This window comes from Anopheles nili, chromosome X (assembly GCF_943737925.1).
Source record: "Anopheles nili chromosome X, idAnoNiliSN_F5_01, whole genome shotgun sequence".
Classification (NCBI taxonomy): domain Eukaryota; kingdom Metazoa; phylum Arthropoda; class Insecta; order Diptera; family Culicidae; genus Anopheles; species Anopheles nili.
This window is the reverse complement of record NC_071293.1, coordinates 2,163,197-2,180,763: the sequence shown is the minus strand read 5'-3', so window position 1 is coordinate 2,180,763 and position 17,567 is coordinate 2,163,197. Positions and strand designations below refer to the sequence as shown.

The 17,567-nt window shown below is 37.2% G+C and overlaps 1 protein-coding gene across 1 annotated transcript; it reads left to right on the top strand.

The window, feature by feature from the left end:
- Positions 1-8,639: 8,639 nt before the first annotated feature.
- LOC128728289 (neuropathy target esterase sws) lies at positions 8,640-16,548 on the top strand. The gene is made up of 15 exons (XM_053821909.1): positions 8,640-8,714; positions 8,831-8,927; positions 9,007-9,088; positions 9,158-9,705; positions 9,784-9,990; positions 10,073-10,423; positions 10,515-10,756; positions 10,830-11,829; positions 11,903-12,178; positions 12,253-12,439; positions 13,333-13,449; positions 14,401-14,517; positions 15,322-15,533; positions 15,613-15,824; positions 15,906-16,548. The coding sequence occupies exons 2-15, from the start codon at positions 8,835-8,837 to the stop codon at positions 16,177-16,179; spliced, it is 3,918 nt and encodes a 1,305-aa protein (XP_053677884.1). The 5' UTR covers positions 8,640-8,714; positions 8,831-8,834; the 3' UTR covers positions 16,180-16,548.
- Positions 16,549-17,567: the final 1,019 nt, after the last annotated feature.

Here is a 17,567-nt window from a genome sequence, read left to right as displayed (position 1 = left end):
AAAAGGAAAGAGAGAAAGAGAGAGAGATAAAGAGCAACCGTGAAAAGTTAATCAACAAAGTTAAATAAATGTGCGCACAGCATACTAATTTTGAAAGAAGAAAAATCAAGCCAACACACAATATGCAACATGTCTACACACGTACACGCAGGTACACGAATGTAAACACACAAATATATCAGGTGCTTTAGCCGTTATCATAACTGTAACGCAAATAAGTAGAGACCTTCCAACACCTCCTGTTTTAAAGGACAACATGTCCTCCCCTGCTCCAAGCAGACCGTTCGTTAACCAGATCAGCTAACTCCACAGGAAAAAATGAAACGAGGTTGTTTTAATTGGTTCTTTAAAGCCGCTCCACTTCGAAGAATCAATTCAAAATCAGGCAGTTTAGAGCACGTATACAAGATACCGGAATGCGAAGCCAGTGTTTAAATGGTGTATTTAAAAACATCAGTTATAGATCATGGAAAATTGGAGGCAAATAGGTCCGTGTTTTCGTTAATTATACAACCTGGAGCCAATAGAAGCTGTTACCGATGGAGTATATAATCACTCTTAACCGCTGCTACTAGAATTAATATACACCAATCAACATACAAAACAATCAAAGCTTGCTACAGTATCCCTACTGAACAGTGTATGCAGCACCATGTGGATTTAAATTGCAAAATTTAGTAAGAAGTAAAAAGGCAAAAGCAGAACCTGAGCTTATCCACGTGGTGACCTGAAGCATGCTGGTGAGTTAAATAACTCTTCTATAATATATCATTTGTAGGACCAATTCTCGGTACCGTTGCCAAAATGTTTCGTTTGATATTAGTGCCACGAGGTTGGTGTATTGGGCTAGGAAAATTGGTAGAATTATTAGCTCTAACAGAACAAAAAGATATAATCGGAATACAATGTTGGGTATATTTCCTCAACGAAGCTATAAAATTTATCTTGCAATAAATATTCCTATGTAAACCGATCATATGTTAGACAGGTACTGTGATGCGACTGAAGGTATTTGATTTTGAAGATAATATTAAAAATACGAATGATTGATTTGTTTGATACCACTTGAGAGGTAAATGGTTCACTAGTGCAAAGTTAGCACTTATCGGGCGTCTAGAGAAGAAACTCATTGCAAGCAAACATCTTGGTTTTGGCACTGCTATGGTTTTGGTTGGGTTAAACCTAAATATCTAGTTTTAAGTTAACGTTATCAATTTGAACGATTCCCTTAAGGTAAATTAGAGCTATATGACAGAGAATTAAAACAGGAGTGTGTTGATCTGGCTAGTGAACGGCTTACACATCTAGAAAGCAAATTTTTATAATATTTTTTGAAGGGATTAAACAGCTAGAAATAAACCTGTAGCCATAACGAGAAGGAGAGAATCTCTTTTCAAAGAATGCATGTTCATCTGCGTTACGTCCTATTTTAATATCTAAAAGGAAAAGTCCCAAATTACTAAGTTTCTGGTTGCTAAGTCGTCGTTGCACTTATTGCCGTTATGAATTGAAAAAAGTATTTTAATTAATTGTTTACCGGAGACAGATCTTAGATACAAGTATGCGGATCTTCAAAACAATCATTCAAAAGTATTGTTATGAATGAATAATTATGTAGTACATAGAAGAGGTTCGTTCATTGTGCAATGTTGAAAAACTATGTTTTTGGACACAGCTTTGTTAAATGAATAGACTTTATTACAGTGAGCAGATGTTGATTTGTTTTTTGTTTATATATGTAACTGGAGACAAAAAAACAACAGTTTTATCATCTTATTACAAAGGCCTTCTAGAGACAAAGAATTATAAACTACTAAGAAAACATTTTGTACAGAACTTGTACTGAGCGCTGCAGTATTAAATGATGCATAACTGTCTACCTTGTAGATAACAATAACTATATGTATATATATATATATATATATATATATATATATATATATATATATATATATATATATATATATATTTATATGTATATATGTATATATATATATATATATATATATATATATATATATATATGTATGTATATATGTATATATATATATATATATATATATATATATATATATATATATATATACATAGTAAGCCAGTAGTTGCCGAATAGTAGAAATCTATATTCATAGTTGAATCGACCTTGGAACGTAGTCAATATAGCTGAACATATCATTGGAAGCGAGTGAATAAAAATTGCGAGAAGCGAGAAATTAAAAAGGAGCTAGACTAGATGCTAACGATGATCGCTAAAATGTCTAGACTGTGCAGACTTGATCATAAAAAGAGCGCTAGGAATTGGGAAACCACCGGCAGTATGGCAGTACGTATAATACACAGCAATTAGCATATCTATAATCGTCAAACAATGCAATACAATTTGCAAACCTCACCAACGTACACTAATTCACGTTTTCCCATCGCCCGTGTGTACACATGTGACTTATTCTGGCGTATGTTTATTTTTTTTTATAATTTTTCAATACTTTCAATTATTATTTCAATTATCATTTTACACTGAGAAAGACTGAATTAATATATGTCATATATACCGTATTATCGTTCAAGACAGTTTCCACTGCATAGTTACAGAATTTGTTTTAATATTTATTTTAATGAAATTTATATTTTATTTAGCACATTTTAAATCAATCTGATTCTTCCCTAATCTTGCGACTGCCATAATTCTTCACCACATACTGTACGGGTGACGCGCTATGATCGTTCTACGTAAAAACATATTTTCTTCTAGTACATCGAACTACAGATTTTCTTTTGAAAGGCCTCTCGTCTACATACTTGATTCATTCAGTTGACGCGATACAACAGGTTTGTAATGCAATAAGATTGCAGCGCAACATATATTGTTCACACTGAACTTGTACTTTGACTCACCATCAGAATTTTGAAAATCTCGTAAAAATACGTAATTACTGGCTGTTACAGTCAACATACTTGAATGAATGATTAATTTAATGCAATATGGCATCAAATAAATCAAATATTGACACTGACATCTTTAGGAGGCATTTTCGCGCTTGTATCTGAACAGCTAGAAGAGATAGCTGGCAGAAAGCTCCAATGACAATAAGATTAAGCAAATCAGTCGGTTTGAGTTTCCTTTTCCAAAAACACTATTATTAGCGTCTACAACATAAAATTTATGATTATCAAGAAGACAGAAGACGTGTTTGTAACTATGTTTATGTTTTATTGGTGTTTGCTTACTTTTTTAGGTATTGTACACTTTATTACATCTTGCATCAACAACACTCGCTTTGAAGTTTTGTGTTAAAGAAGTTATTGGAAAGTTTCTCAAATGTTAAAAAAAAACATACATATCTAGATTAGTGCCTGTCTGTGACGAAAATAAATCGACAAGTCAACCGAACAGCTGATAGATAATAAAATATTTACTCACCAATAGAAAAGAGGTAACTATCAATGTCTATGAACAATAATAGAAGCAAGGCAAACATATAGTACAGTAGTGAAATGGTTTTTTTCATTTACTATTTTGAGTAGGTGGTAAATGCAAATTAATGCTTAAGACAACCGGGCTTACAAGAATTATTCCCAAAAACATGATTTGTGAAATATTTTTCAAAGGTAATACAATATTGCTAGTGATATTGAACATAAAAGATACAAACGATACGCGAATGCGTCATCGCAAAATTTAGCCTGAATAAGGATGGTAACGGTTTATTAGTGGTTGCGTACGTACTTGCGTTCGCATTGAAGTTAACGCAACCAAAACAGTCATAAGGAAACAGCCATCTAAAAGCTCTGCTTAGGATATTAAAACGAACCACATTTTATAAATGTAAACTGAATATCATTTATCTAACTTTTAAAGAACTACGTATGCGTTAAACATGAAGCTTGAAAGCGTATGTGCATTCCATAGAGTAAATAATCATTTTGTACGAGAGCGTAACACTAAGGGCAAGAGCGCATAAACGTTGAAAAGTAAACGCGAAGTAAACACTTTTATTAGAAAAATTAAATCAGCTGGACTGAGCACATCACATGTACTAGTAGTAGGCAAGTTAATGTACACTTACGCAGCATCTATCAGTTGCTACTTAGTGCTAAATGGAAACTTATATAGGTATATAAGGCTTTTAATAAGCTAGGCACTCTGAAATAATGCACCAAATATTTCTACCTGACCTGCTGGTTGCGAGGATGTATTAAATTTTTTACCAAATCAAACAAGAACATCTATTTTCATATACATTCCAAATGTATGTATTTACGTGGTGCACGATTCCTATATGTACACGGATGGTTTAGATTTTGTTTTGATTTCGTACATAAAGATAAGGTGCAGATTACCGACCAGTGCTGTTTAATGTGGCATTTAGAGTATTTGAGAGCCAGGAAACGGCTGCCATTAAAATAATCTTAAATCTAGTAAAGCGACTGCGCTGATGTTCTACAACAATGAAGCTGTCTTTTACGCATGTTTCCGCGGTTCACACTGAAAATGAAATGATAGAAACGCCTTCTCGATGAAAACGAAAACAATTGCATGTTGCCACGTTCTAAACAAAACAGAAATAGGATGAAAAGCAAGAGAGTGTATGAAATGCTGTATTAAATTGTTCGAAATGAGTTGAATGGAAAAATTTTACGATGTTGTTTAATGTTAAGTCCATAATATTTTCAAATATTTTAAAAGATGCAGTATAGGTTAAATTGTTATTTTGTTACATTACCTCAATTGTGCAAAAAATAATGTCACCACAAATTTTCGTATGTCCTAAATGCTCAATTAATATTTAGGGCTATACGCAGAGAATCCAAATGAAACGTATTTATTTCACTTACAGCTACAGTAACCATTAAATGGCGGGTTAATTTGCTTCGCAATTACAAACATTAAAACCACCAGTATCGATACTATTCATAACTGTTAGTATATTGTTGTTGAAATGATGCTTAACTGTTTCATGGGTGACAATGAAAAGTTTTTATAAAAAATAACAATTTTTGTTGTACAATACAACTTGTGCTGATTTTTCATTGGTGCACCTTGTTTAGCTGCAACAAATCAACCAAGAGAAAACCACTAACCCCCACCATGCCAAGAGCTTTTTTCGTCATCCAGCCACTATTTGTATTAGTGTTAAAAATGCATCGCACTTCGAGTGCCGAATGAATCACTATTTACTAGATGAACATATACTATTCCGATCTTTTTATACGTTTTATGTACCGTCTAATCCTCAAACAAACAATGACAAACCACAAGGAAATCGTATCAGAATGGATGCCGATGCTCGCATAATATACCAAATGGTTAAGACAAGGCATAAACCATAAAGTGAAGAATTTAGTCAAAAGTTGAACCTCACGTCAATTCTCTAACGATAAGAAACCTAGCATACTTCATGCAGTTAAAACGGGCCCTATTACGAAGAAATATTTTACAATACAAAACAATGCACTGGTTGACACAGTATACCTGTATGGAATCTTTAACCTAGCATATGATTACTATAGCGTTAAAGTACAACTATCCCCACTACATTAGTTACTAGATGGTTCGTTGACATGTTTCCCACGTCCCACCTGATTCTAACCTTTATCACATATATTCTTTGCATATATCTCACATAAAATACATCAATTTTAGATGTTATTAATGTGTGTACACAGCGTGTGTTTGGTTTCACCTATAAACAATACACTAAGAGATATTTATAAACAGGTAGCCAATAGATGTCACAGCAGGAACGTGAGCTGCTTATGGAGATAGTTGTGAACTTCCACTACATAGTACATTATATGGCGTGTGTAAAAATTTAAAGCAAACCAGAAGATAAAAGATAAACGATGCATAACAAACAACGCTATGAAACTATGCAAATAAGTATTGCTTAGAAGTCCAGCCATTAACAATGTGCGTACCGCGTGAAATTCAATAGTTCACCATGTGCTTATTTGAACAAACAAAAAATATTGGAAACTATTTGACTATACACAAATGCATGAGCATAGGTATTAGGACTAAGAGCAGCAGTTGGCTTAGGTGTAGGCATGTTTTGTTAATTTTTCTGGATTTGATCTCAGCAACAGTAGTAACTTGATACATTTTATACACTATTGAGACAATGTCCCTGGCCTAGGGCTAGACCAAAAGCAAAGACAAAAACTAAAAGTAATCTTCATAAATAACAAAAGTGAAACAAAGCCTAGGAATAAAATATTTGTACGGCTTGTATAAACGTGTTGCTCATGCACCTGTACTATATTGTTAGGTTTATTCATTGATTTTGGGACAAACTTCTTAGCACGTAGTCTTTGGAAATGCTCAATTAAACACTAATGTTTAAACACATGCTTAGTGATGATGGTTGTAATCGCATACAGGAATATTCTCTTGTTTCATTTTAAAACGCTCCCTCTAAATACGAGCTTGAATGTTTCTACCAGCTCGAAACATTCCCGAACTCGCATTTGAAAATAAAGCTCTTGAAGCCACAGTTAGCGTACAACGGATAAATTTAACGAGTTTAAGGTAGCATAACTTGTAGGTAATTAGTTCCACATGGTTCCTGGAATTAATTACTCATGTTGGTTGCCGTCTTTACTTTCTTGGCATTATGCAAATCGTTAGTGGCATGTGTTGCGGAGTATTGCGTGAAATCGAAGTAAAATGGTCAATTTCAAGCTTATTATGGGAAGTTACTGATAGTTTCACAGCTTCCGATAAAATGAAACGCAAATGCTCGTTATCTCTAGGTGTTAGATGATCTCTAGCGTTCGTGTAATTATACTTTTCTTCATACAAATGCATCGATTGTTTCGTTACTAGTTAAAACTCAATGTAAAATCTAATGCTTGGCTTTAGTTACTTGGATATAACAGCTACTGCAGCATTTGAGTGGTTTGGCATAGAAAACGATAGGGAATATAAAATAAACTTAAGGTAACAAATGTAGCAAGGTAACCCGGAAGTGTCTATTTTATATATAGAGAGAGAGAGACAGAGTGAGAGATAAGGGACAATTTTAACTAATGCATAGAAAATACCAAAAACCGAACGCTAAGTGACAACAATCGACACGAACATATCAATTTTCCAACACGTTAGCGTGGATCATAAATAGAATATTATGTATTGCAGACAGCAAACCGGCAAACAAACAAAAAAGCATGTAAAATAAAGATATTATGGTACAAAACACACTACTACTGCGTTTATTTTATTTTCCATCTTATTGTTCGAGTATATTTTTTTTAGTTGTTGATAATCCTGGAGAGTTGCTTAAGAATTTTATACAATTTATGGACATTTTTATGATGCTGATGTGTAGATTCGAGATGTGTGATTACATATTGTGGATTACATTCTAGGAGTGTTTATATTCCTATTCCTGGCCTATGACTATCGCTTATCATGTTCGTGCTATGGGTAGCTGCATTTTCCGTTATCTGCATTGGTGCGAGTCACTCATAAGGATAAATATGATGAATTAGTCTTACATGCGCAAGGAGCGTAACTTCTCATTTATAACTATAAATTAAATGATCTCAAACAAGCCATTAACATGCTACCTCCTGTTAACCCCTTTACCCGACCATGCGCCTCCATCGAACCGAGGGGATGGGACTAGCCCATGTGCTAATGTTTAAAAATAGGATAATCCATGTTGCCGTTCTGTACGACGAGGACGTAAAGTAGAAGGAGTATAGTAGGAGAGTCCATGTAATCTTTAAAAAGACACAATTGTGTTTTCTAATGAAGCATGGCATCAAAAAATTACAAACATTTGCTCATGAGTTCCATATATTTTATTTTGTGAACATTAATTTCTCTGTGATGTTTGTGATATGAAATCTCTAAAATAGTTCGCAATGTATTTATTGTCGTAGTAGATGTGGCCGTAGTTGAGCGTATTATTTTTCTATGTTAACTACAATTATTACTGCACATGACAGAGCGATGTAACAAAAATGCATTTAGAACAGAGTGACACAAGTAGGCGCATTTCCACCATTTGACAGCTGGTTTACAAAAAAAAATAAATGTTAGAAAGCGTCAAGCGTGCTAGCTGTGTTGGTGTAAGCCTGGTTTGTTATTGTTCTCAGTACGGTGGTTACAATCAAATTTAGTTTCTGTTATCTGTAATTTTGTTGCACATTACGTTATGCTGCTTCATCCAATATAGTTTTTTCATCGTGGCAGTAAAATAATTAATGAATACGATTCCGTAGCATATCGTAAACTCACTGTAATTATCTCGACCGTATGTGAAATTTCTATTTGTTTTTAATGCATAAAAAATATCAAATAGTAATGAAAATAAAATAAAATAGCGATATCTTTTGATATTAAAAAATTATTTTATTAGTATAGCTTAGTTTCTGAGCTGATGTAGGCTTAGAGGTAACGTGAATAAAGTCATCAATGTTGGTTTTCAGTTTTTCATATTTTCCAGGTGTCAAACGTTGACAGAATAGTTGCTTGGATGGTTCAACAGTGTCAACAAGATTTATTTTAATGCGTAAAATTCACAATCGCTGCCTACTGTGTTGTGCTGTTCTGTGTAAACCACATTTTTCTTCATTCGATGTAATCAGTAGACTGATTTTTTCACTTCATAATGGCATGTCTAATTTAACACTGATTTCAGTAGTGTAGAAGAGTGAGTCAATCTAGCTGCTTGAATCACAAAAGCATTGGCATATATATATATTGTGTGAGTATATAGAATTAATTAACCGCAATCCATTGCTTACAAGACAGTACTATTACAAAAGCTGGTACCAGAAACTGTTCCGCGTTTTGTTTCATTATCACCATCATTTTTTGTAGCAAAATGGATATTGTAGGATTAGTGAAAAAGTCGTATGCCGACTACGGTACTATGCTGAAAGATTCCTGGTACACCATAAACACGGAAGATTTAAATGTAAGCTCAATTCGCAATTCATGTTCGTTAGTCGAGTGTCATTAACATGTAAATGAAAATGTATCTTTTTTTGTTTTAGTTTTATTGGGCAATTAAGCTGTTCGTCGCTATACTCACCATATGTACAACCTATTATACCTGGCGGAAAAAGCATATCAAAAGTATAATGGAAGATTTCACTTGGACGAACTATCAGTTTCATTCAGAAATTTTCATTCTTGTTATTACAGAACTCGAAGAAAAGGCCCAGCTGGCCAATCAGTACGCCTCCCATATGCGCTTCCGTAAACGCGACAAGATGCTGTTCTACGGTCGTCGAATGTTGCGCAAGGTGCGGTCTATTTCGGGACAAGCGTACGGTGGTCAGGGTCGAAAGCGTAAAGCTGTAATGCGATTTGCCAAGCGACTCTTGCTGCGTAAAGATGTGACCCCAACACAATTGCTGGTGATTGAACCACCGGCAGAATATCTAGAAGTAGCCACAGATGGTAATGATCGCGTGCCACCGGATGCACTCTATATGTTGCAGTCCATTCGCATCTTTGGACACTTTGAGAAGCCCGTCTTTTTGAAGCTTTGCAAACATACAGAGATCATCAATCTTATCGCCGGTGAAAGTCTCATCAAGGTTGGCGATCCGGACGATAGCGTATTTATTGTACAAACGGGACAGGTGAACGTCTTTCTCAACAATCCGGATGGAAGCTCTATAACGCTGAAAGTTGTACGCCAAGGCGAGTCGGTGACTTCGCTGTTGAGCTTCATAGATGTGCTGGTGGTAGGTATTAGACTGCTAGGTCGGAAAAAAGGTTGCCTCTTGGAATCTGTAAACTTTATGCGAGTTTTTTATTTACAGGGCAACGCTAGCCAGTATAAAACTGTCACCGCACGTGCTATGGAATACTCTCAGGTGATTCGATTACCAATGTTTGCCTTTCAGCAGGTGTTTAGCGAATGTCCCGACCTACTGGTACGAGTGATTCAAGTGATAATGGTTCGTTTGCAGCGTGTAACCATTACCGCCCTACACAACTACCTTGGCTTGAGCACGGAATATATTCAGGTATGTGTCCTTAGATTCGCGTTAACTTGTGGTATATAAAGGCATAGCAGCATTGGCATTGATTGTCCATTTGGCTTTGCAGTGTTCATCACAAAGGAAAAAAATCCCTGTTCCTCCATTGAAAAGCAGCCCTGGTCATCGTCGAGTGCCTTCCGATCAGGTGCATCCTGTGCCACATTCCCTCGTAGGTGAAATAAAACCCGACATGTTGGTAGATTTGTCGGGATCAGGCGATGCGGCACATAGCCTGGCACGTCGCACTTCTACCCTACCGATCGAACCCGTCGACCAAGCAGTACTAAAGGCCATCGCAGTTGATGGTTTCATGCAAGAGCTTGATTTGCACGACACGCACAGGGGCACCATCGAGGAAAACATACTAATCAAAGAGGTCTCTCCGGGCACAACGCTTGTACATCAAGGCATATTAGATGTGAGTAGATGTTTGCATTGGATTCCCGGCTTCAGGCTGAAACTATAATCGGTAAAGTAGCTGGATTCATCCGAATTTTCCTTTCGTGCAGGATGTGATGTTGATTTTTGTTATCGCCGGAGGTTTGACCCTTACACAGTGTCCACAGACGGGTATAATCGCGCAGGACACAAATAAAGGTATGGGAGATAAAACGGATAATCACACCGTCACCATTTATTCCGGCGACGTTGTGGGAGGATTGGCGGTTCTGACTGGTGAATGCAGTCTTTACACCATCAGAGCAAAGCACAACTCACGCGTCGGATTGCTGAGTAAGGATGTTATTTACAAGTAAGTATGCTTAACGCGTAACAGGTATCAAGCTGCAGGTCCTGATTTGATGTTATGACTTTGCCTGCTCTAGGATAATGCGAGAGCGTCCTGCCGTAGTTCTCGATATAGCTAACAGTGTTGTAAAACGTCTATCGCCATTGGTACGCCAATGTGACTTTGCACTCGATTGGAATTTCATCGAATCAGGACGTGCCGTGTATCGCCAGGAAGAAACAAGTGACTCAACTTATATTGTTTTGAATGGACGCCTTCGTTCTGTTACGACGCATGCCAACGGTAAAAAGGAAATTGTTGGTGAATACGGCAAAGGCGATCTCATAGGTATAATCGAAATGATAACCGAAACGCCTCGCACTACGACGGTGATGGCAGTGCGCGATTCCGAGCTAGCCAAGCTACCAGAGGGCTTGTTCAATGCGATAAAATTCAAGTATCCGATCGTAGTTACGCAGCTTATCAGCCTGCTAAGCCACCGCATACTCGGTTCGATGAGGTCACGTCCTATTTCGACTAGCTCGTTCACATCTGTGTCATTCGACACCAACCAACAAATCCAACATCGCTACTCAACGGTGGCAATCGTTGCAGTCAGCGATGATGTGCCGATGTCGCCGTTCACGTACGAGCTGTACCACTCGCTCAGCACAATCGGTTCGACGGTGCGGCTCACGTCCGAAATCGTGCGAAAAGCCCTTGGCTCGTCCATTATGGAACCGCCGAATGAGTACAGATTGACCAGCTGGCTCGGTCAGCAGGAAGACCGGCACAACATCACCCTGTACCAGTGCGACAACTCATTTGGTCCATGGACGCAACGATGCCTCCGGCAGGCAGACGTTATCCTTATTGTCGGCTTCGGCGATCGGTCACCGGTGATGGGCAAGCTAGAGAAAGAAATCGATCGGCTGGCGATACGAACGGCCAAAGAGCTGGTGTTGCTGCATTCGGAGGATAACGACGCTGCGCCGTCGAACACGATCAGCTGGTTGAACATGCGCGCCTGGGTATCGCGGCATCACCATATACAGTGTCCAAAGCGAATGTTCACGCGTCGCAGTCAGAATAAAATTGTAAGTCAAATGAGCTAATTTGCTGTTTGAGCAAAACGCGGCTGAAATCAGGTCTGGTTTGGTTTTCCCACAGTCTGAGCTTTACGAGCGGATAATGAAGAACGAACCGTACATTCATTGTGATTTCTCCCGACTGGCCCGATGGCTCACCGGTAACTCGGTTGGACTGGTGCTCGGCGGCGGAGGTGCCCGAGGTGCGGCCCATGTGGGAATGCTTAAAGCTATCCAAGAAGCCGGCATTCCCATCGACATGGTGGGTGGCGTGAGCATCGGTGCATTCATGGGAGCTCTATGGTGCATGGAGAAAAACATAACCACCATGACACAGAAAGCCCGAGAGTGGTGCACGGTATGTTCCTCGTTTGATTTATGATTTATGCTATCTAGCCAAGCTGTTGATCATGGTTGTTCCATCAATTTCAGAAAATGACACAATGGAGCCGACAGTTGCGTGATTTAACATACCCAATAACGTCTATGTTTTCTGGACGTCATTTCAACCAGACTATTCGTGGAACGTTTGGCGACATTTGCATCGAGGATTTGTGGATCCCGTACTTCACACTGACCACCGATATCTCAGCCAGCTGTGCGCGCGTGCACACTCATGGTAATGTAAATCCTTAGACGTTACATCATCAGGGTTTGTCTATCTCTTTCGATACTTGACTTTTCACTGCTTATCCTTTTTATACTGCGCAATGCTCGCGTTTAGCATTAAAGTTCTTACCACCGTGGCTCTGATCTGATGCTTAGATTTTCTACTCAATCCGAGCAAATCAAATCCCCTTTCTTTTCGGTTTTCTCTCTTTCTCTCTTTCTTTCTCTCTGTCACTCTCGGTTCTCTCGGTTTTTTGGTTGTATTTTTCTTCTATTTACTTTCTCTTCTGTGCGCGCGCTCTTTTCTTTTTTACGTTTTATCTCTCTCTCTCTCTCTTTTATCTTTCGGCGAAATGAAGGATCCATTCTATGTCCAAGGAGTTTGTAACGTGCATGCTTAAAACTGTTCGCTTCGCTCGTACTTATTCACCTCTACTTTAATAATATTTCCACGAGTCGATTGATTTAATGAATAGGTTATCGCCAATGGTGCCAACCATTGTATACAGTTGCAGAGGCGACGATTGGCGTAACATTCGGTTGCCTATGGCTGCTACTAACAAGCGTTAATTGTAAAAGGCGCTCATTGACCGTGGATATCATGTCTGTGCTCATGGAAACTTTTTAATGACCAACAAAACAACACTATTCATGATGATATGTTGTCTAATTATTGATTACAATGTGAGTTTTCATTAAATTTATCACTGGGTACTTATTGGACGATGTCCAATGATTGCTCGTGTTCCTCTTTGATGTGGCCCGAAAAGTTGCGGGTTTGCAGCCATTCTTATTCTTGTAATCGTGTTCCTTAAAAAAGTCCTCGTCGATCGCTGCCGCTACGGCTGTATACCGTCACTGGCATAATGGGTTTTAACTATAATACGCAATGAATAAAAACAGGTTCGACGTGGCGTTATGTTCGTTCCTCGATGTCGCTGAGTGGATACATGCCTCCGTTGTGTGACCCAACAGATGGGCACCTACTGCTGGATGGTGGGTACGTCAATAACCTCCCAGGTAATTAAAATGATGTGTGTAAGCGTTTGTAACTAGTTTATCATATGTATACGCTCGTAAGATCCGCTCTAGATAGTATCTGTTCTATGGTTAAGATCCATAAATGTTTAGACAATAATTCGTTGAAGCACAAGTTGCACTAATTTGGAATATTTCAAACGTTGTAAAACATATCATGTGTAGTTGGATATAAGTTAATGCAATGCAATAATATGGTTTTGGCTAATGGCCGTTCTAAAGTTTCAAACAGTATAAATCTAAATCGCCATTCATAATAAACTAACCTTGGAGAAGATATCGCATCCATTAGTATCAAAGGATTAAATACGAATTGTTACCGCCATTACCGTACGATGTAGCATAGTTGAAAAGTCATAGGCATTTTTATAACTGCTGCGTTATTAACTTGCTGTTCTGAATCAATTGGCAATCGAAGTATCATTTTTAAATGCACATAAGAGCATATTCTTTCATGTCGCCAGGTTGCAATAACTTTACCGAGGGCTCTAGCGTGCAGCAGACATGCACCGAAATCTCGAATCTTTCTTAACAATATCGCCATTCGGTCCCTTCGAATCTTCATGATGCCCAAAGGAAAAGAAGAGAGAAATTTTGTCTGTCGTCCTACCACAATGCTACTATCCCGCCGCCCATCCATCTTATTCAAACAAACACGATCCTTAAGCCTTTCTATTCTGTCTATGTTGCTTTTGCACTATCACCCCGTTTTCTATTTCTTTTTGTGTTTGCAAGCAAATTCCAACTCACCCCGAAAGCGCGCGTGCTTGGTTTATGCACACATTGTCCTTCCTTCTGCTCCAACAGTAGCTCCAACAACCCCTTGCAACCTTCACTTCCAGAGCACCCTGGAATCTTCCCTATTCTTCAGTTCAGCCCATCAAACTGCTGTTATTTTGCTAAACGTTTGTTGTGTCGTTGTTATAAAATCAGGAGATCTGTGGCGTTATGCGCGTGCCAGTATGTCAGTAGCCGGTATATTTCCTCCTATCTGTGATACTCGAGATGGCCATCTGCTGTTAGATGGTTGCTATACTAATAACGTGCCAGGTAAATTGAACCTCGTTTTCTTTTCTACCCCCTTTACCTTTTTCCGTTGATACGAACATCCTGTGTTTGTACTTTTCTTGTTTGCTTGCAAATTCATTCAAATTTCCGATGCACATCCATTGTATTTCGGGCCAGTATCTAAATAAACATACATACAAATACACACACATATACATACGCGCTCTCTCTCTCTCTCTCTCTCTCTCTCTTTCTCTTTAATTGTTATATTTGCTTTTGTGTGTTCCTTTTACATCCACTTATTCACACATAAGTTCAAGTAACAAACGCTCCATAGCTAGCTCTGGACCATTTCTACCAGATAAATTTATAAGACCTTTGTCAGGCAAATCTAGAGGCCTCATCGAGAGACCAACCCTGGCGGCCCACTTGGGGGAAAAAATACCAACAATACCGAGATATGTTTCTCAACGCTGACGTGTTTGCCAATGTATTTACTATGCCAATGATGCATTTAAACATAGAGATAGTCATTTTTAGTAAACCCTAGGTTCCGTTATTAATTAAGAAAATACACTATTGTACACTTTCGAAAACATTTTATACTAAAGAGATATGAATGCCCTCATAAATCCCAAACAATTGAACAACGTGCTCAATGAAAAAAAAATGGTTTTAACCAATCTTAATGCGATATCATATAGATCAATATTCGTCCAACATAGATCTTGCTCAGGAATCGGTTTTCTTGTTGCGAGCGTGCCATAGAAAATGTTGCCACATCTTTGCCAACATATTACTTTCTATTTGTTTTTTTTTTCTTTGTGGTTTATTTTACATTCATAGCCGATGTAATGCGTGCTCAGGGAGCGGCCCATATCATAGCAATAGACGTTGGATCGCAGGATGATACGGATTTGACAGATTACGGCGACGACCTGTCTGGTTGGTGGTTGTTATACAAGCGCTGGAATCCGTTTACCTCACCGGTGAAGGTGCCGAACCTGCCCGATATTCAATCGCGCCTTGCCTATGTATCATGTGTTCGTCAGTTGGAGGTGTGTGTTGCACAAGCCTGTGATTTCCTGTAGCCCTTAACATTAAAGTTTTTTTTTCATTCCGGACTTTATTTGACAGGAAGTGAAAAAGAGTGACTATTGCGAGTACATTCGCCCCCCTATTGACAAATACAAAACGCTGGCGTTTGGTAGCTTTGATGAGATAAAAAATGTAGGGTACGAGCATGGAAAGGTTTATTTCCAGAACATGGCAGAAAATGGTCGCCTAACACGCTTCAACCAGTGGTCTGTACACTCAATTCCCAAAAAGGCAACCCATTCCTTAAACGAGTACGTATTAAAACTGCTACCGAACAGTTGGTAAATTAGTTTTAAATGTGCATTTGATATCATTATTTTTTTAAATTTTAGGTACTCCTTTGTGGATCTGGCACAAATTGTTTGCAAAGTTCCAGAAACACACCCCGAGCGTGGTTATTCATCTAGCGAAGACGACTACTATGACGGGTATGCATCGGAGCCATCGAGCATGCCTTTGAAGAAGGGATACAATATGCCGCTGATGCGTTCTGCCGGTTCTCTTTCCTTATCTGATAATGATATGGACTCTGATGAGCTTGAAATTCCTAGGCCCTTCAAACCGCTCCAAGGAACCCGTAATATGTCAGGAGATAAAAAACAATAATAATATGTGTTTTTTTAAATAGTGATAGACTTGCCAAAATTTGGAAAACAATTGCTGCTTTAACTAGCAGTAGTTGCTCGAATTAGTTTGCTATACATAAATAGACTGTTTTTTTCTCAATACATAATTTTGCATTCGATTCCTAATATGGAATTTAGAACAAGCGCAAACGCACGGATGTACTGAAAGCCTTACTATTTACTTGAGGCCTTGACTCATTTTTTTTTCAAAAAAAAATTTACGATGTTATGTAGAAATGAAGTTTCTTTTATTTCCCCCCAAAGATAATTTAATCGTAATTGTCTGCAATTGTTTCCTTGAATAAAGCAGTGTAGGCACCTTTTAAGGGGTACACATTTCCTATATATATTTCCGTTATTTGTTTCGAATTTACATATTTTTATTCAGAAAGAATTGATAAGATAACTGGTGATTCCCTCTTATATTATTTAATAAAATTGCATTTCTTGATAAGCTTTGCAACATGTAGCAACATGATTTTCATTCGTTTGCTTATCACTTTCATACACAATAACAACACGTAACTACTGCGTATTATCACATGCTTATCTGTGCTCTAGGAAGCCACAAGTTATCATTATTTCCGAATTTTATATTTATTTCCGATATTATTCTCTCTCGCTCCCTTCGTTCATTTGCAAGCATAACCGGATGTCGATAGATTAGCAGATAAGCAATCATATGTATTGAATTGCTTTATTGGAAACAACAATATGCTATGATACATACCATTGTGTACGTAAGATAATATATACATATATTTTTAAATATTATATATAACTATATATATATATATATATATATATATATATATATATATATATATATATATATATATATATATATATATATATATATATAAGTATACATGCTTGTTTTTGTATACACTAAGCATGTGGATCCCCTTTCAATGTTCTGCACGTGGTGTTTTGATCTAACAGTTACCAATTGCAAAAGATAATATATACATATATTTTTAAATATTATATATAACTATATATATATATATATATATATATATATATATATATATATATATATATATATATATATATATATATATATATATATATATATATATATATATATATATATATATATATATATATATATATATATATATATATATATAAGTATACATGCTTGTTTTTGTATACACTAAGCATGTGGATCCCCTTTCAATGTTCTGCACGTGGTGTTTTGATCTAACAGTTACCAATTGCAAAAAGCTGGCAATATTTTACATTTTCTAAGCCTATGAATCCACATTGTATAATGGCAATGATCATTCGTTTTCAGAATGACAGGAAATTTAGTTTTATTAGTTACCCAGTTCCTTATCTTCTGAAGATACTAGACAATCTTTA